General features: G+C 44.1%; 1 protein-coding gene across 3 annotated transcripts in view; it reads right to left on the reverse strand.

The window, feature by feature from the left end:
• Nucleotides 1-16,939, reverse strand: part of ralgps2 (Ral GEF with PH domain and SH3 binding motif 2) — an 81,104-nt gene extending 64,165 nt beyond the window's left edge. For 2 of the 3 annotated variants that reach the window (XM_083766279.1, XM_083766277.1), the window contains exons 1-4: nucleotides 16,840-16,939; nucleotides 13,876-14,006; nucleotides 12,872-12,979; nucleotides 10,519-10,569 (exon numbers count right to left, since the gene is read on the reverse strand). In XM_083766279.1, coding sequence (XP_083622405.1) covers nucleotides 10,519-10,569; nucleotides 12,872-12,979; nucleotides 13,876-13,935 — 219 coding nt within the window. In that variant the 5' untranslated portion in view covers nucleotides 13,936-14,006; nucleotides 16,840-16,939. The remainder of the gene's footprint in view (nucleotides 1-10,518; nucleotides 10,570-12,871; nucleotides 12,980-13,875; nucleotides 14,007-16,839) is intronic. The other variant, XM_083766278.1, reaches the window with a different exon arrangement.
• Between the last annotated feature and the right edge of the window lie 1,057 nt (nucleotides 16,940-17,996).

Consider the following 17,996-nt stretch of genomic DNA (forward strand, 5'->3'; position numbering starts at 1 on the left):
GAGGGGAACCCGGACCCCCCTTTAGCGACAATATGCCGTGTGGAGGCCATGGGCGCTGATGTAACAGTAGGAAAATGTTGTGCAAGCCCTCTCTCCTCTGTCCTGTCAGCCCAGCCGACTCGGGATACAGTATGAACAACTGTATCAGGCAATATCCCCCTTTCCCCTACACACACACACACACACACACACACTCACACGTAAAATATCCCCTATGAGACCAATGTCTGGAAACCTCCACAAAACTGTTCACGACTCCCCAAGCCGAGGCCAAGTTAGGACAACCTCATGCAAACGAGATCTCGCCCTGGCTGTACAGAGTGTGTGTGTGTGTGTGTGTGTGTGTGTGTGTGTGTGTGTGTGCGCGCAGTGAGTGCACGCTTGGACGGGTGAAGCGGCAGGGGTGAGGAAGCCGCATATCGAACGCAGATGTTAAGATGACACATTAGGAGAGTGGGCGAAACTGTCGATACCTCCGGGTCTGAGTTGGCCGACAGCGAGGATCAGGGAAGGCCAGAGGTCAGGAGGACAGTGTTAAAGTGTCAACACGTCCCAATGGAAGCTTCGCTGGAGGCTTGGAAAATTGGAAGACCACCGCTTAATTTTTAAAGTAATTTCTGTTACATTAGTACAATAGAGACGGACAAGAAAGAGGGAGTAGATACCGGATCATAAAGCAGATTCTAGACCAGGACTAGGACGGTCTGTATACCTAATAAGAGTGCTACAGGGAGGACGTCTTCTTTTAACAGTTTCCGTGCTTTGAATGGATTACTCCAGGTTAATGTCGCTGCCATATCGGACATACGCGCCTTTTGTTTTATGTGTTTAATCCGCCGCAATGTAAAAAATAAATAGAAAATCCTTCCTCGCCGCGGAGAAAGAGAGTAGATGCATCTGTTTGGATGATGAAACCGGAAATCGTCACATGCTGTGGGCTGCTAGGGCTTCTGGGAAATTGAGGCCAATGCAAACGAATGGGATTCAACGCCTCATGGAGGAGGCTCCTGTGCTGCGTCTTCCGGGTGTACCAAGATGGCGGGTGGTCCGGCCGTTCATAACAAACGGGGGAAGCTTTTTTCGCTCGATTTTCGCGGATTAAAAGCCCAAATAATTCAGCGTATGCTCTAAAGGTAATACAACAATCTCGGCAGTGAAGGGGGGTTGATTAAAAGTCTGGTAAATCGTTTTCCGCAGTCAAACTGTTAAGCCAACCCAGACGTCAACTCCGGCAATTGGTTTCCACAACAGAGTTCCAATAGACGTTTTCCTTTTTTTTTTTTTACGTTCAGTAGAAAACAAATAAAACAAAGCTTAAGCAATCATATCTCAATGATATCATAATAAGGGTTAGGGTTATATTGAACAACATAAAAAAAGTTGTACGATTCTTGAACCACACAGGAAATGAATGCCTTTTTTTTAAAAGCACATAAATGGCTTCAAAATTCATAGTTGGCATATTAATGGATGAAATTTATGTCAATGACAAAATGCTAAGGTTTTTGTTCGCCACAGACTTCATTTGCATGGTTAAAAAGCATTGAAAATCTGTCCAGGGAACCATTTTGAACTCACTTTCAGATTTTAGGACTACAAACTGCCGTGCACAATATACTAGACATACTATCTGCAATGTTTATGATGTCATTACAGCACTGCTGTATACATTAGGCAGAGAGAGACAGAAAGAGATTAGGTGTGTGCATAATGTGTAGTCGAAACCACCACCATGAAACCACCAGGTCTGTACCCATGGTGGACACACTAACCGCGTGCCCTGTGAGCTCCCATACGCAGCCTCTACCAGCAGGTAGGAAGCTCTTGCCTGCGTCAATGATATTAAATAAACCCCCCAGGTTTATTTTTGCATCACTCCTCTTTAAATAAGCACCTCGCTCTGGCCGTGGTCCTGCCAATCACTCTCGTGTCCATCCTTTCATCCCCTATACCTCCGATGAGCATTTCCACTCTCGTGATTGTTTGTCTGTCTGTCGGCGTCAAGGCCGTATTGATGCGTGTCTGTCTCGGCCTTATTTCACTACCTGGGCCACCCAGGGAGAGAGAGGGGCACACACTGCACACAGCCTGTTCACTGTCTCTCTCTCTCCATCAACATGGCTTTACGCTGACCACGACAGCTCCACCGCTAAAAAAGGTCACTTCGTCATAACGTCAAACAATTGCGCCCGTTCATGGAGCCACCACTCCATGGCTGCCGCGCCAAACATCCTGACCAAAAGGAAACACTTGTGGTGTCACTTCGGAGTTCCCAACCACAGTCCTCTAAAAATAACCTACAGCAATTACCTCGTTTGTGTCACAAAGGCACAAGGAAGCTCATCCTCAAAAAGGCAGCCGATGCTTTATTTCCTTTGTGTTACCCAACTTGTTATTCTTATTGCAATGCCGGAGGCCATTAAAACAATGACAGACTGCACTTGTAACACAGAAAACACAATAAGTGTCGTTGACAGTGACGGGGTGTTTACAGAGCTTTGATGAGGCTTCTCCAGGGAGGAGAGGAGTTACACTGCTAGAGTCAGAGCCAGCGGCCTGCTCCACCCAACCACAGCTGTTCGCCTCCACACGCCGGCCGCAGTGAGCCGTGTTTCAGCTCTACCAGTCCAGGGAACCAACTCTGTAGAGACTTTACTCCAGCTACAACTAACTAATTCACCCAGAACAACATACATTTTGTAACCGGTGATCATATCGTTTATAGAGATGAGCCGCAAATCAAGCTTGCTTTGATCAAAAACACAGCCTGGAAGAAGAACGTGAGATTAGGATTCTAAAAACTCTGTTCACAGACAGCTTAATCCAGCACTGTTTTTGTCAGGTGAAACCTGACTAACAAGTTACAACTGCTCATGAAACGTAAGCGACCTAGTCATGATTGGCTGCCCCTAAGCCAATGGTATACTCTGAAATGCCGCCTAAGCCAACGGGAGTCTGCACCAGTCGTGTAGCCAATCACGTAGTAGAGACCTAGTCATGATTGGCTCCCTCCTAAGCCCTGCCCCGCACCACGGAAGTCTGGCAACGCCGCCTGCACCGCGGCCAGTGCCGGCCACGCTGAGGTCGCTATGGTTGTGTATAATAATACACAACAGAGACAGCGCTTGTTTCACCTGAAAAATATGACTGTCTTGATTTCTTGTTTTCTTTCTTTCTTTTAGTTTTTTTCATCGCTCGTGTTACGAGTGCATGCAGAACAGAGTTGTAAAGTGTAATCAATATATATTAAAAAAATATGTCGAAAGACGATCTCGCCGTCGAGGGACCAAGTAGATAAAGGCGACAAAACACGATATCTGCGCATTCTGCAGCGAATGAGTTAATGTCACGCTCCCCTAGGCCGTCCCGGCCAATGCATGTATCGAGTATTACATAGTCATGGTTAAATGCTTAGTAAGCTAACCAGCTGCATCCAGCGTGCAGAACAAATTGAGGTGATCTAATGTGAGATACCGCAGCCTCTTGGCCACACCGTCAGCGGAAAGTTGGAGCGACCGCTGAGATCCCTGGAAACAGCAGGGACAACAAAGAAGAACACAGGACAACAAAGATGAATAATGAAGATTAGTAACAGGAAGGCGCAGTAGGGAGAAGAGAGAATGTGGAGTAAGATTTACTGAAGTTGACAATAAATGGAATGGAAAATCTGCATGGTACATTGTATGGCCGTTGAGTACTCTGATTCCTGTGGGGTGCTGGGAGACTAAACTAATTGACTGGACACCATTTGGCAGTGGCTACACTGTCTGCAGCTCAGACCAGATTGGCTTTTTAATCTCATATTATCATTATCATACTACTGACCTCCATGACACTGTGTGTGTGCGTGCGTGCGTGCGTGCGTGCATGTGTGCGTGCGTGCGTGTGTGTGTGGTTCTATTGTTGCCGTCAGGCAGAAACCCACATCCAAAACTACAACTTTTCAGGAAATGGGACCTATGGGACCTATGTTTCAATGGATCCAATGTAGTTATTATTTATTCACAAGCGCTTCTTAATACTTTTCATTGGTTAAATCATTTATTAAACCCACAGAGAGACTACTTTCAACCTGGCATCCCTATTTTGGGGTGCAAATAATCACATTTGTCTAGATTTGTCTAGATTAGATTAATAATCTACGTTAGTGTAGATTAAGGTAATGGTTGTCATAGAGATACGTTTCCACCCGCCACCGGCGATATGTTTGTCCCTATGAAAACAGGCAAGAACTTCAAAATGGGCCCTATACATACAACAAAACTAGACAAATAGGAAGTTCATTTATAAATGTTATTATTCAACAGTGCAGAGTTCAAGGGAACCTTAGAAAGCATAGGAACACAAACATGGAACACGTTTCAAACTACAGTAACTTGTTCCATGTGTTTGTAAGCGGTTTAGTGTTCCCGCTTTTCCGTTTTTAAGGTACCATGACATTCTGAAATGTTGAATAGCATAAAAAAAGTTTAATTCAAATTGAGGAGCTTCCCATTTCTGCATTTACATTGTATTGTTTCATATATGTTTGTCTCCAAATCACTGACTGAAGGAGGGATGTATTTCTTAACTCACACACACAGCACTACAATCTCTGGCAGTCTCTACAAGTGTGAGTGACAACCTCCCTTAACACCTTTTATACAGTTTATATTATACACAGAGGATACAATTACATTTCCAGGAGCTGTACTACCACAAGCCCCCCCCCCCCCCCCCCAAACACACACACACACACACACACACACACACACACACACACGTCTAAAGAAGAGATTGCGCACATTCACTTAGACACACTTTTATCCCACGCAGGTCGGTTCGACTGAGAAACTGTGTGTAATTTCTTTCACATGCGCCGTCATTGCACATAGAACACAGAGTGACATATTGAACTGTACGTGACCAATGCTGGATTTCATTAAGCACACAGGTGAGCCAGGGCTGTGTGTGAGAAAATGCGTCATGTTGGAGCTATGGATGATCTCCATGTTCCAACAGAAGGGTTTAGTCTGCTGTGGGGGCTGCGGGACTTTGCACGGACGGTGGGTGCTCACACATCAGAGGAACTGGCATATTTCTCCACAGTACGTAAAAGGCAATCTGATGCCCATTCCCAGAGATGCCCCATAACAACGTCTGCCAACTCAAGCCACAAATTTACTTCCCTGGCTGTTGTCATGACTGTGGATTAGAAAACAAAGGCAAAGTCTGCCTCCCTCTCTCCTCCCTCCCAGTTGTTTAAAAAACAAGCAGCTGTGAACCATCAGCTTTGTGTGTCATTACGAAGTTAGAAATTGTCTCGAGAGACAAAAAAGAAGAGAGAGTCGGCAGGAGAGTCACAGCAAAGACAAAAGCAAGAGATTGATATTCTTGGCAAAGGACTATCATGTAAATTATTGTTCCCTCATTCAAACCCAACCATGCTCCACTGGCCCTGCTTCCTCTTCTACCAAATCTTCCCTTCCGTCCATCTCCGTTGTCAGCTGCTCTGTTCCCTCCATCTCTGCTGTCAGCTGGTCCGTCCACACTGTGGTGACGGGCCGTTCCAATCCGATTCATTCTTTCTAAGTAGAAACAGACCCTCAGCTAGCTACTACCTTAAAAGTAAAACCCTGCCTTGTAAATTTAGATGAAAGAAAGCGACTTGGGTTCCGTGTGTTTGGGCAACTCTACAGGTCTCTACTTCTCCTCTCCAACCCTCTATGAATCTGCTCCCTCTTTTAATGCCTTTACATTTTCCAGACCGGCAGCCAACGTCCTTGTAAGAGATTCAGCAGGAGACGGGGTGACGGGGGTACATTATATGTTGCTCTGTGCCACGGGTCACTGCGTTAAGACCAAATAAATAACTGCTACAGCGATCATCCATCTTACCTGTAGTCAGAAAGGAACACCGGATATGACAAATCGCAACGGGCTCTCTGCTCAACAGATCGCTGTCAAGATTATCTTCTCCATCATACCACTTCCCCTGGTTCCCCCGCACCCCCAAGAGGAGGCCAAATTGGGGGGAGGCAGAAAAAGAAAGGGAGTGAGTGAGTCAGCTATTCTTTATGCCCTGAGGGAGTTTATGGGCTTACTGCAGCTCCTCTTGCTTTCAGAATCAGTGTATTCCTTTCCCCATAAATGTGATGTGGGAAGGGAGAGAATACAGATACCGTCGTAAAAATTGACTGTCATTCCTCACCGGGGGACTTGGGCAGATTCCCTACAATCACTTTTACGATCACTGGACATTGGACAATAACTCCATCGAGTCCATTCAACCACTCCCCAGTACCGTCTGTCTTCCGATTACGTACGCTCAGAGAAGGGGCAAGAGAACAGAAGGATTAATAAGAGTCCACAATGCTTCTTGCCCAGAGGAGCTCCCTTCAGCTTTATAAACACCCGCCAAACTAAGAGGAAAGGAAACTAGAAAATCTTCCTCCCGATTGTCCACAAGGAATTGGCCCCATTGGCCCCGCCGGCGGGGGCAGCGGCTGTCCACCTCATGAACAGCTCTCAGCGGGTAAATGGAGACCCAATTGGTCTCCGGTTCCAACTCTGATGTTTTTGATTTCCCCCCCCTGGACCCGGGGAAATAATAATACTTCAGATTTATACAGCACTATTTCTAAGTACTCAAAGATGCTTTACATGGCAGGGGGGGGGGGGCTTATTATTATTAGGTAAAAGAATAAATCATGGGAGTTTCCACTGCTGTCAGCCACCCACATATATTCACACTGAGAGACTTCCCTGTCCATCTGCAGTCCCCCCCCCCCCCCCATGTGTTCTTTTATCATTGGAGCATTGGAGTGACAGTGAACTATCTCTCCTGCCCGGAGGGGTTTGGCCAGAACATTCAGGCCGCCGTCCATCCATCTGCTCCATGTCTGTGCTGGAACACTTCACTTAATGAGATCCTCCGTCCAAGTACAAGTGCAATCATGCCCGGGGGAAATCACTGGGTCTCATGCCAGACTTCACAGACAAGCACAGATGCATGTAAAGAAGCATGTGGAGTTGCGAGTAACCTTGTTGTCACAGAGACAACGCAAAATGATGAAATAGTTGTACTTCATGGAGACAAGAAAAACAAATACAATCTTCGGGTCAGATCATAACTACTTTAGGTTGTTTCAACATCCAAAAAAAGTTAGTGGGGTTGTTAAAAAAAAAAAGTTACAGCAGCTTTGGGAGCATAACAAAATACCAATAACAGTAAAAGCAACTGAAAACATACTGTAAGAGCCTGCTGATTCAGAAACTTTTATTTAAGCCCTGCAGATGACAACATCTCCATTATACACTAATGCGATTGAAAGGCGGGCTTAGCTGGTTAAAGTCCGTTGGAATGACATTCATGAAGCATGCAGTAAAATAAAATTCTACCACAGCGACCGCAGACAAGGAGTACTTGGCAGTATTCCGTTGGAAAATCTGATCATGGGTTTGTCCGTTATTATGCAAAATGTCAAAATATGTCACTTTATGAGCATCTGGTATGTCAGACGTAGGCAAATGTATGGGGCTCTAATTGAGATGTGTGACCCAGGGGCTGACCCGTTCTCATCCATATTACAGTAACACCACCTCTGAATTACAGAACATCACATCATGGAAAACTATTTGCCTTCTATGTTTTCCACTCAACTGAAACAAATATGGTGCCAATACCAAGTATCTTTCCATGATGATATGTCAATTTTACTAATGAGCCCCAAAAAAACAATTGCTGGCCTTTCACTTACTGGCAAGCCCAGCTTCTTGGGGACATTCTCCGTGGGTTTGTGTGTACATTACACCAAATGAAACAGAGCTTTGTTTAAAGTTATGGTTGTCAACTACAGTCCTGGGGGCCCTGGAGACCGTACTGCTGGTTTTCATCCTATAGCTGTCTAATGAGCGACGTGAGTTGGAGCCCCAGGTGAATGTCATTTAACTGCCTGGTAGATTAGAAATCTAGGATTACTTCTCTGGGTCCCTCCCGCGCAGGACCCAAGTTGAGAATCTCTGGTTTAAAACGATAATAACCACAAAAGGGGCTCTATGTTACCATACCAGTCAAACATCCAGACGTGCGTTTCAATATTTTCCTCTTCGGTCACACACACACACACACACACGTGTTTTTCCCATACTGTGTGCAGGGGGGGGGGGGGGGGGGGGGGCTGGTATCTGACAGCAGTGGAAAACTCCCATTGAGGTCAGTTCAGTCAGAGGTTTGGAGCTTTTTTTCAGTGAGACAAAAGCACAGTGAGAACAGGAAGAGCCCCTCCGTCCATGCCAGGACTCAGAAACCCGCTGGGTCATGCTGCAGCCATGCACATACTGCGCTCTCTCTCTCTCTCTCTCTCTCTCTCTCTCTCTCTCTCTCTCTCCCTCCCTCCCTCTCATCCTCTGAACCGCAGCCTCCGTGCCCTTGTCAGCCACCCCCTCACACGTACGTACATGAACCAATGGGTGCTCTAATCCGGTGGTTTCTCAAAGTGGGTGCCCTGAGTCCCAGGGGTGCCGCAGAATACTTTGATAATATTTGTAATTTATCTAAATCACTGTCTTAGACCCTCCATACTTAATAAAAAAAACTGACCCAATTTGAACTATAGCCTACTTCCTTTTCAATCTACACCGCTTGTAGATCTGTTGTTTTTGGTGAATGTTCCCCCCAGAATAGGAATGCTGAGGTTCAATGGTTCAAATGTCAATAAAGCTATGATCAATCTGTCCTATAAGGAATGGGAGTTTTCCTCCTGTCTTTAGGGGGAAAGATTTACATATTCACTTACTGAAATATGCCATAAATGTAAGGTGCTACACAATAACAATTCAATGGTGCCAACGATGAAAAAGTAATTTACAGGGGTGACCGGAGCCAAAAAGGTTTGCGAAACACTGCTCTAAGACCACCAACACACGTTCTGCTGTCATCTTCTCACTGTCTTGCAACACACGTCCCCCCCCTCACCACCGAGTATATGCATCTCACTCACTTTCCATCTTTTAATCGTCTCGAAAACCACATCTCTGCCTTGCCCTCTCATCTCCTTATACGACGCGTCGCGCCATCTCTAAAGTCTAAACCATTCCATCGTTCTTCCCAGAATGCTACATTAGGTCTCAAATGAAGTGTGAGATCATGGCGTGGCTCAGAAGACCCAGCTTGGTACAGTCAAGTCAAGACCGTGATTCTACAGCCAGTCAAACAGGGGAAGAAAATAAAATAAAAACAGAACGCGGCCCTGTGTAAACATTTATAAATCCCTCTGGGACGTCTACCATGTCTCTATGCTGTGGACGGAGCCCAGGCAGTTTCATGGAAGCACCAAACAGAAGTGATTAAGTGATTTGATCGGCGTTTTCTTTTCCATTACTCTCATGCAACAAACATTTTATAAGGCATTGTAAACGTCAATTTAAAGCACTCGGAAGGCACGCCGGTGCGGGTCATTGTTGTTTAAAACTGAATAACTAATTGGTTCTGGGCAACATCTGAGGACAGGCCACGCCAGAGAGTAAGAACACTTAATGGTAGCTAATAAGTGATAAGTGGCAGTGTTGCAGTGTTTACAGACGGCAGGGGCTGAGCGAGCTTGTTGCTGTGCATCACCACCACCACATCATCGCGCTGTGGTCGCCGTAGCTCTGCTTTTATAAGCCCACGGTGGCCAACCCTAAACACAGGTTCCCCATGACTGCTGTCAGAGCCTGCTTAACAGACCGGAAGAGACAGTACATGAACTTTCACTGGAGCCAGTGACAAGCCGGTGAGTGTGAGAAGCACAAATGCATGCGAGATTGCGTGCACGTGTGTGTGCGTGTGTGTGTGTGTGTGTGTGTGTGTGTGTGTGAGAGAGAGAAAGACTGTATATATTTCATGAATGGGTTTGTTCAGTCGTAACTTGAAATGAAAATAATAAAACGCTTTAAAGGAAGAACCACAAAGTGTAATGACTTCTGCAGAGCTGGGGTGAAAGTACATGGCGATGATGGCGGAGACAGTTATATAATAACCAGCCCACCTCCCAGCTTCCCCAAACAAAGAAAAATAGAACCGTTGCCAGGTGACTTGACAACCATACTTGGTTTCTCATACTATCAGCAAAAATTACATGTCAATCACTCTGCACCTTAATCTCATAACGCACCGATACACTTCTTGCACTAACGTAACAGTACATACCAGTAAATGTTAAATGGTATAAGGTGCGTTTATATAGCGCTTCTATCGAAAGTGCTTTACATAGATTGTGCATTACATTGGTGCCTTGCATGGTTTCTTCCGCCTTTGGTGTATGCATTAGATTCATACACCAAAGGCGGAGGAAACCATGCAAGGCACCAAGCTGCACATCGGGGGCAATTAGGTGTTCAGAGTCTTGTTCAAGGACATTTCGACACCATCTCTGGGAGAACTGGGAAAGTTGCTGCTCTACGGGCCACTCTACTCCTGAGTCCCCGTACCAGCTGCTACAGTATGCTCATCCAACCTTATTTCTAATACAATTGTGTTTAACTGTGTCTGCTCACCTCGGGCTGAATGGCTTTGAACACAGGAAGATCCATGAGAGTGATCTGGCCCTGTGGGAGAAAAAAAACAACATCTGTTATAGGACCACTGTTCAGGTTGGGTCACATTGACTCTTCACTCTTCAGCATTCATCACCGTGCCCAAAATAGCCATAAAACCCATCACATTAGGCGGGACAGGATTTCCCAGACAATTAGGTTCAACAAGATGAAGGTCGGTTGGGATCATGTGGATAATTCAATGTCAGAGGAGCGGTGGCAATTTGAGAAGGTCACTGTGCCTTCTCAATGGGCTCCGTTGGTGTTACTGCTGATACTAATGAAGGGCTGAAGGCTCTGTTCCATTCTGGTCAAAGTCAGGGTGCTGCTATTGTGCATGTTGGCTCACGGGAAACACTCTGCTACACCAGTGGGTCTCTAAGTGTCCTTGAGTGGGTTCCAAATGGCCCAGTATTTTGTTTTAAATAGCTATCTGCTATTTTCAGAGCCCTAGCACAACCAAACATAAAAGTACTTGTCTTTTAGTTCTACTGGATCCTTTCTCACTAGTCCCCGCCCTATTTTCAAATGCTTCTGTCATACAGTCTGGAGCAACGGAAGCTCCGGACTTCAGCAAGCGATGAAGCGGAAGTGAAGTCTCCTCTCCACTTCCTTTTCATCTTTACACAGTAGCGCAAATTTATCCCAATATAAATATAAATCATCTAAGCATATATAACTTTATGCTTATGTAACGCCCGGGATTCGAACTCGGGCCTATTAGACTATTGAGGCCATCAGGCAGAGGCTCTGAGCCACACTGCTACACAAAAAACAAAAAAAAATATATATTTTCGTGAACGGAAATGGCAGCTTCCTTACTCGAATTTCAGGAGGTGTAGTTCCAGATTCTATATAGTATTCAGAGAATGTGGAATACTTGTCTGTCCCTCTCTAACATTTTAGTCGAAAATGACAATATCTAGTTAGTTGTCATAGCTTAGTTTTTATGTAGTTTCTGTCAGTGAAAAAGGGTGGTCGACGAAACATGTTTTGTTATGTATTTAGCTGACGAAATTAGCACTACACTACTGCTGGTCACCTTTACAATAGATGACTCATCTAAAGTCTATCTTGTTCCACCAGGTGGGAAGCAGAGCAGACAGAGCATCTCCGTTATGTGGAGGGGACAGTGTTTCCCAAACACTGGGTCGGGACCCATTTGTGGTGGGTCGCGGACACATTGTTAGTTATGGCTGGGTCCCCATATTTTTTGGTTTGTTTCCTAAATTAGTTTAATTATTATTATTATTATTTCAAAACATTTTCAAAAAACATTCCCCAAAAAAGCTAAAGTGTATGTATTAAACCAAAATTCAATGATTTTTGTTTTCAGTAACTTTCAGTAACCATCATTTAGAAGAAAAGTAGTAGTGAAAATAGTTGTGAGCTTGTAGATCTGCTATTTTCACTAGTTTGGGTCCTGTGAGGACTAATTTCAGTTTTGGGTCATGGGCTAAAAGGTTTGGGAACCACTGCTCCAGTGAGTCTCCAAACAGGTGGTGAGGTAACAAAGTGGAGAGACAGTGCTCTCTTGTGGACAAAGTAGGCGGTGCAGCAGGGGTTGAAATCAATGAGATGTGTGCAGCCCATCGATTAGAAACCGTTAACTATAGAATAAGATACTTTCACTGGAGTCCTTAAAGCTAAAATCCTGTGTGTCAGCACTACTCCCAGTAATAAATAAATTATATATATATATATATATATATATATATATATATATAGAGCATATATATAATTTATTTATTACCGGGAGTAGTCCGTCCTCAACAGTAATGTGACTCCTGTTTGAGTGCCATCATGGAAAGTTAGCACAGAGCCAGCTGGAGGATATGAGTCTGCCATGGCACTGCCCAAGTGCCATCAATTATTACTGATCTAAACTCTAACCAGGCTTTCTGCCCCGTCATGCCTTCATCTAGCCTCCGTTTCCTACCCACCGGTACGCATTACACATCTCACTTTCGGTGAATGAGAGGGTTCACATTTCAAAAGAAGAATGGTGTTTACGCTGTCCAAAGAAGGGGGGTATATATCGTCTCTGTGGGGTGGAAACTGATTCTAATTCAAAAGTAGCAAATCGACAGATTCAAAACGGATCGTTTTGCGGCACATTTCTAGCTTGCAGATGTGCTACTTTCGTGCAACGCTGTAGTGTGATCAAGTAGAGTGTTCATTTGTGAGAAAGAAATTATAATAAAAAAGGTAAAATATGGGGATAAGAGGTTTCTACCGGACAGAGACAAATTATACTCTTTTTCTATTTATCTCTCTGGCTAAACATTCTCTCTCTCTCTCATTCAGAACTTACTGCATATTCTTCTGGGGTGACCTTCTGGACATCAAACACTACGGCGTCAAAACTCTTCTTCAGCTCTGAAGATCCTTTATCACTCAGAGACTCTGAGCTGCTGCTCTTCTGGAGGAAAGGAAGGAACACACAAAAGTTAAGACCACCAGGTCTAACATAAATACTGGCTGAAAGAGTTACACACTGAAGAGGATTTACGAAGTTATAACATTTCATGTGTGTTGTGTGTAGTCCTGTCACAATTATTACATGCCTAATTATTTGAGATAATCACAATTATTTTGCATTATTTTCATAATAGTTTCCATGTTGCAAAATTGACACATTTTTACAAAAGTAGAAGACATAGCAGATCTACAAGCTCATAACGTGTTGTAAGCTTGTAGATATGCAGCTATTACCAGTTTAAAACAATGTATAAATAAATGTGTATAAATCTGCCGTGTGGAACTTTTGATTACAAAGCCTAATTTTTTTATCTATATGTATGTATGTATTGGATTAAAATGGGTGAGGTTTAAAAAAGGCAAAAGCATGCTCTATTGCACTGGCCTAAAAATGGGTCCTTAAAAACTGCTTAAACATTCTGAGATTAGTGTTCGGTTTATTGGCCACCAGATATGGCATACCTTGTAAAGTCCACGCCTATGTATGTATTTAAAAGGTTTTTTTTAAATTATAAAATCCCAGCCTACATCAACATGCCTATTGACTGGGGACTATGCAAGGCAGAGGCATCCACCCCCCTGAGTCCAAGTTAGACTAGACCGCATACCTAAACCATGGTCCGAAACCATCTTCTAAAACACAATGGTAAAATGGTTACTTGGTACTTGGTAAAACATGGACATTAATAAAACAACCTAACACCATAAAAGAGTAAAAGTTCACAGCAAGGCCTGGATACCATTGTTTTATTGAACAAAAAAGTTGAAGTGCAAGTAAAATGTCATGACTGGTCACTAGTCAGGCCTAGTGTTCTAGTGGTCAGGTGCATCTCTCACCTCAGAGATGCATACAGCGGGGTTGGTGATGATTGTTTGGCCATTAGTGAGGTCCATCATTCCCGCACCATCTAGCTCTAGTGCAGGACACCACTCATCATCCTCAGCTACAGCAAAGCCCGCCCAGCCCTCTGTGGACACACGCACACACACACACAATTAAAAGTTAATGTAGTAGGCAAGAGTTGCAATATATCAGACCGCAGGGCTAAATCTGATGCATTTCTCATATACAAGCATTAGGATAGACTGTCCACGGCACACTGATCAGATCAGTTTTTGTGCATTGCACTGCATTCAGACATCAACAAAAACATCAGCACACACACACACACAAACACACAACACACAACACACACACACACACACGGCAGCAGCACCTCCAAGTGGTGGAAAACAGCTCATCTGGTATGTGAATTGTGAGCACCTTCCAACTCAGTTATTTCATGGATTCAATGTGATGGTCATTCTTCAAGCGGCGATGCCAGTGAAATCACCTCGCTCATGTGTGTTCCAGTAAGCCTATGCCTGGCATATGACATTCAGACAACATGGCGTCTTCTCCCAACAGCACGCGGTTGGGAAGACGGCACAGAAGGGGCTTAGCACTCTGTTAAGCGGGGATCTCATGTGAAGTGGATTCGGGGAAAGTAGTTGTCAGTGCAAGCCATATCACAGAGGAGATTATGCTTGGACTCACAAGAAGAAAGCTTTACTGGCAGTGTGCAGACTGTGCACCTCTCTATTCCAGGCTAAATCGACTGAGAGAAAGAAACTGGCGCTTATTTTTGGGCACTTTCTACATTTTACCAGCAGCAAAATACTTAATACAATAGGACTTCCAAATGTCTTTAGATGGCAAGATTGTCTATCCTTCCAGCCGTATATAATCAGCCATATCAAAACAAAAAAATGACAGAAGTGGCAGGTGAATTATATAATCAATTAGCCCTCACAAGCCTGTGTTCAAAAGAGTCAGTTACCCTGCCGTAATTGGTTACAGGTCAATCTGTTAAATCTATTCTCCTGACCTATTCTGAACATTCAGCATGAATAATGCAGGTTAATTAATGATCAATCCAAAGTCAAATGTAAGACCTTTTAAGACGGCTGGTGCTGGATTTGTATTAGAAATGCATTTAAAAATATAAGATCTGAACATTTTGAAATACTATTTTAAGAGTTTCTCCAGAGCTTCCCCTGCGATATGGATGAATGTAGCAGACTGGAGAACTAAAATAGCCACTTCCTCCACCCTTGTTGAACCTGGTGTGCATCATGGAGATAACATTTGAAGCCAGAGTTCCAATCCTCTCACTCCGACATCATCAAGGTTTTAGACGTAAACCTAGCATCAGTTTTGTGGGGGGAAAAAACGCAGAAAATAGCTGACTAGCATGGCACCGACTACAATGCAGCACATTGTGAGCTTGTAGATTGTCTATTTTTAAATCAGCAGAGATGAATGAAGGTCGAAAACAGAAAAGTCACGAATACAGTCCGGGCAACCAAGTATAGGGTTTAAGTGGTTAAATCATTCAATATATTCCTGTCCAGGGAGGGATGGACTGGTGTCTTTCCTCCATTTGTCCATTGTTTATTGTTCCTTTGAACCCTTTGTTCTTTCTCTAAAAGTATCAGTGACGCAAATGGGAAAGAAGGAGCTGCTTAGACCTCTGACCGCCAGCAAGACTTGCCTTGTGTACCATGCTGCAAGTAGGTCTGTGTGTGTGTGTGTGTGTGTGTGTGTGTGTGTGTGTGTGCGCGCGCGCTATGGCTCAAGGTTGTAGCTTAAATGGCCTATGCTTGTAGCGCCATTAGGCACAACCTTTTAGATTCTGCCAAGCCAACGGTAAACACCACTACATCATGTCAGCCTCCCTCCTCTGGAAGCGGCGGTGTTTGATGGTAGTATGATTACACAGGAAGCTGTCCCCAGTCTGTATGTCTTCAATAGAGTCTGTCTCACACAACTGTAATTAGCTCTGTGGTCTAATACCTAGGTACATGTCTTGTTCTATTTATATAAACAGTGAACAGAGCAGTAATACCACTTGGAGACGTTGGAGGCATGTACAGTACGTACACAGAGCTTTCACTCTGGGAAGCTTTTGCTTGAAACTAAGTGCCAGTGCCAGCTTTCAGTGAAGACTGCATTCACTCAATTACTGGCTGGCTAGTATGTAGTTTGTCTTTGTTTGTGGGATTTGCTTGGCGAGAATAATGATTACATAACACAAATGTCTAAAATCAACCAATAATTCAGCCAGAGAGGCTTTAGAAATGTCACTTAATTTATGATGGTGGTTTTGCCCCTACACTCACAGAGCACATCTGTAGCCAGGCAACTTTACTGAGGCTGCAACACAACACCAACACAACAGCTACACTCCCCCCGTCGCCCAGGGCCAAGCAGACTGAATAGAATAGACCATAGACATAAAGGTAGCATTGGGAGTTTAAGAAAATATTGCTCCTAGATTATAGAGCACTGGTGCTTCTTGGGAATAAATATCAGCCCATTAACCACGTAAGCCCCATTTTATACTTGACGGCGTTTGTGCAAAATTAAAAGATAGACAAGCTCACAATGTTGTGCATCTTTATTTTTGTGGGGTGCCAACCCCTTATGTCCAGCTTTGAGGGTGTGTGTAACTAAACATTGCGTAAACACAAACATTGAAGACGAAGGTGAGGACGCAAATTCTAATTGGCCAGATTGATTATGAGGTATGATGATAAGAGTGCCCCTCACTTCGCACGGGTGTGATTTTTGTTAAATATTTGAAAGCTTTTGAAGATTTTCTTAACGTTTCACCTATAATGACATGCCCAACCACTTCTACACCTCCAGCAGTAGATTAACGTTGGGATGGGAAAGGCTGTACTTACCAGTTAGATGTCAGATGAAAAGGCTGTACTACTTACCAGTTAGATGTCAGATGAAAAGGCTGTACTACTTACCAGTTAGATGTCAGATGAGCATAGTGCTGGAGTTCTGGCCCCTCTGTGTAGCTCCAGTCAGTACCGTGTGGATTTTCTTCCCCTCCGACTCCTGAATGCTGTTGGACAGAGAAGATTAAAAAGATTGAGAAAGAGATGGGAGAGAGAGAGGGGGATTCATCTGCGCACAAAGAAAATATACACAGCCATATGAAACAAATTTACAGGCAACAATCTTTTCCCCCTTGCTACGCAGGGTAAATGCAGAGGCCGCTGCTCTCTGGCGTGTGTACCATCTTCTGTCCCGCATTTAGTTTATGACACAATGAATTAAGTCTACAGGATACAGTTTGGCTGATGCAAGCTATACCCCCAGATAATATTCACACACACACACGAGTTCTAGGCTCAGTGCACTGCGAAAATAAGTATAACCGTAAGCCTAAAGCACTCACTCACTCTACTTGAACATTACTAGCAGTTGGCATAATTTGTGAGGGTGTATAATTGCATTAGGCACTGTCTTTAGACTGTATGGATCAAAGCTTCTTGATGCTGTTTTCCAGACATCACGAGGAGTAGATGGAAGAGAGGCGGGTCTTTGTTAATTATAAAGTGTGGGGATAAAAATGGAAAGGACTGCATTTCTGTGAAATTATTTTGCCCTCTATTGACTTCATATAGGCGGGTGTCTTTCTTACATTAGCCACTAGGTGTCTCAGTGCTCTCAGGAATGATCCGATTCTGTGTGGAACAGAGGAGAGGATTGCAGATAGAGATGCAGTATGATGGCAGACAGACAGACAGTCGTTGGCCACTGTGAATGATGGTGCATCCACTGCCATTCATCTATTCTACACATCTATGCCTTGGTGATCATCAGCACATTGATCAGTGATGTAAAGCTGGGAACATTCCAATCACTGACAGTAAGTGCCCACTGCCCAGGCATGGATTCAATCTTGGCCTAGATATGCATGAACACCCTTTCACCAAAGTGACACATGACCAAAGTGACAATCATCATCATCATATTCATCATCGTCATCATCAAGCATGATTATGATAGAGTCATCATCAAGCATCACAAGCAAAACGGGCACTAAAGGCAATTTTTTTTTGGCATGGCTGTGGTGCAAATTAATCTGCGCTTGAAAATCCCCAAACAAAAATATGGG

This window comes from Protomyctophum parallelum (genome assembly GCF_964188405.1).
Source record: "Protomyctophum parallelum genome assembly, chromosome: 6".
Taxonomy (NCBI): domain Eukaryota; kingdom Metazoa; phylum Chordata; class Actinopteri; order Myctophiformes; family Myctophidae; genus Protomyctophum; species Protomyctophum parallelum.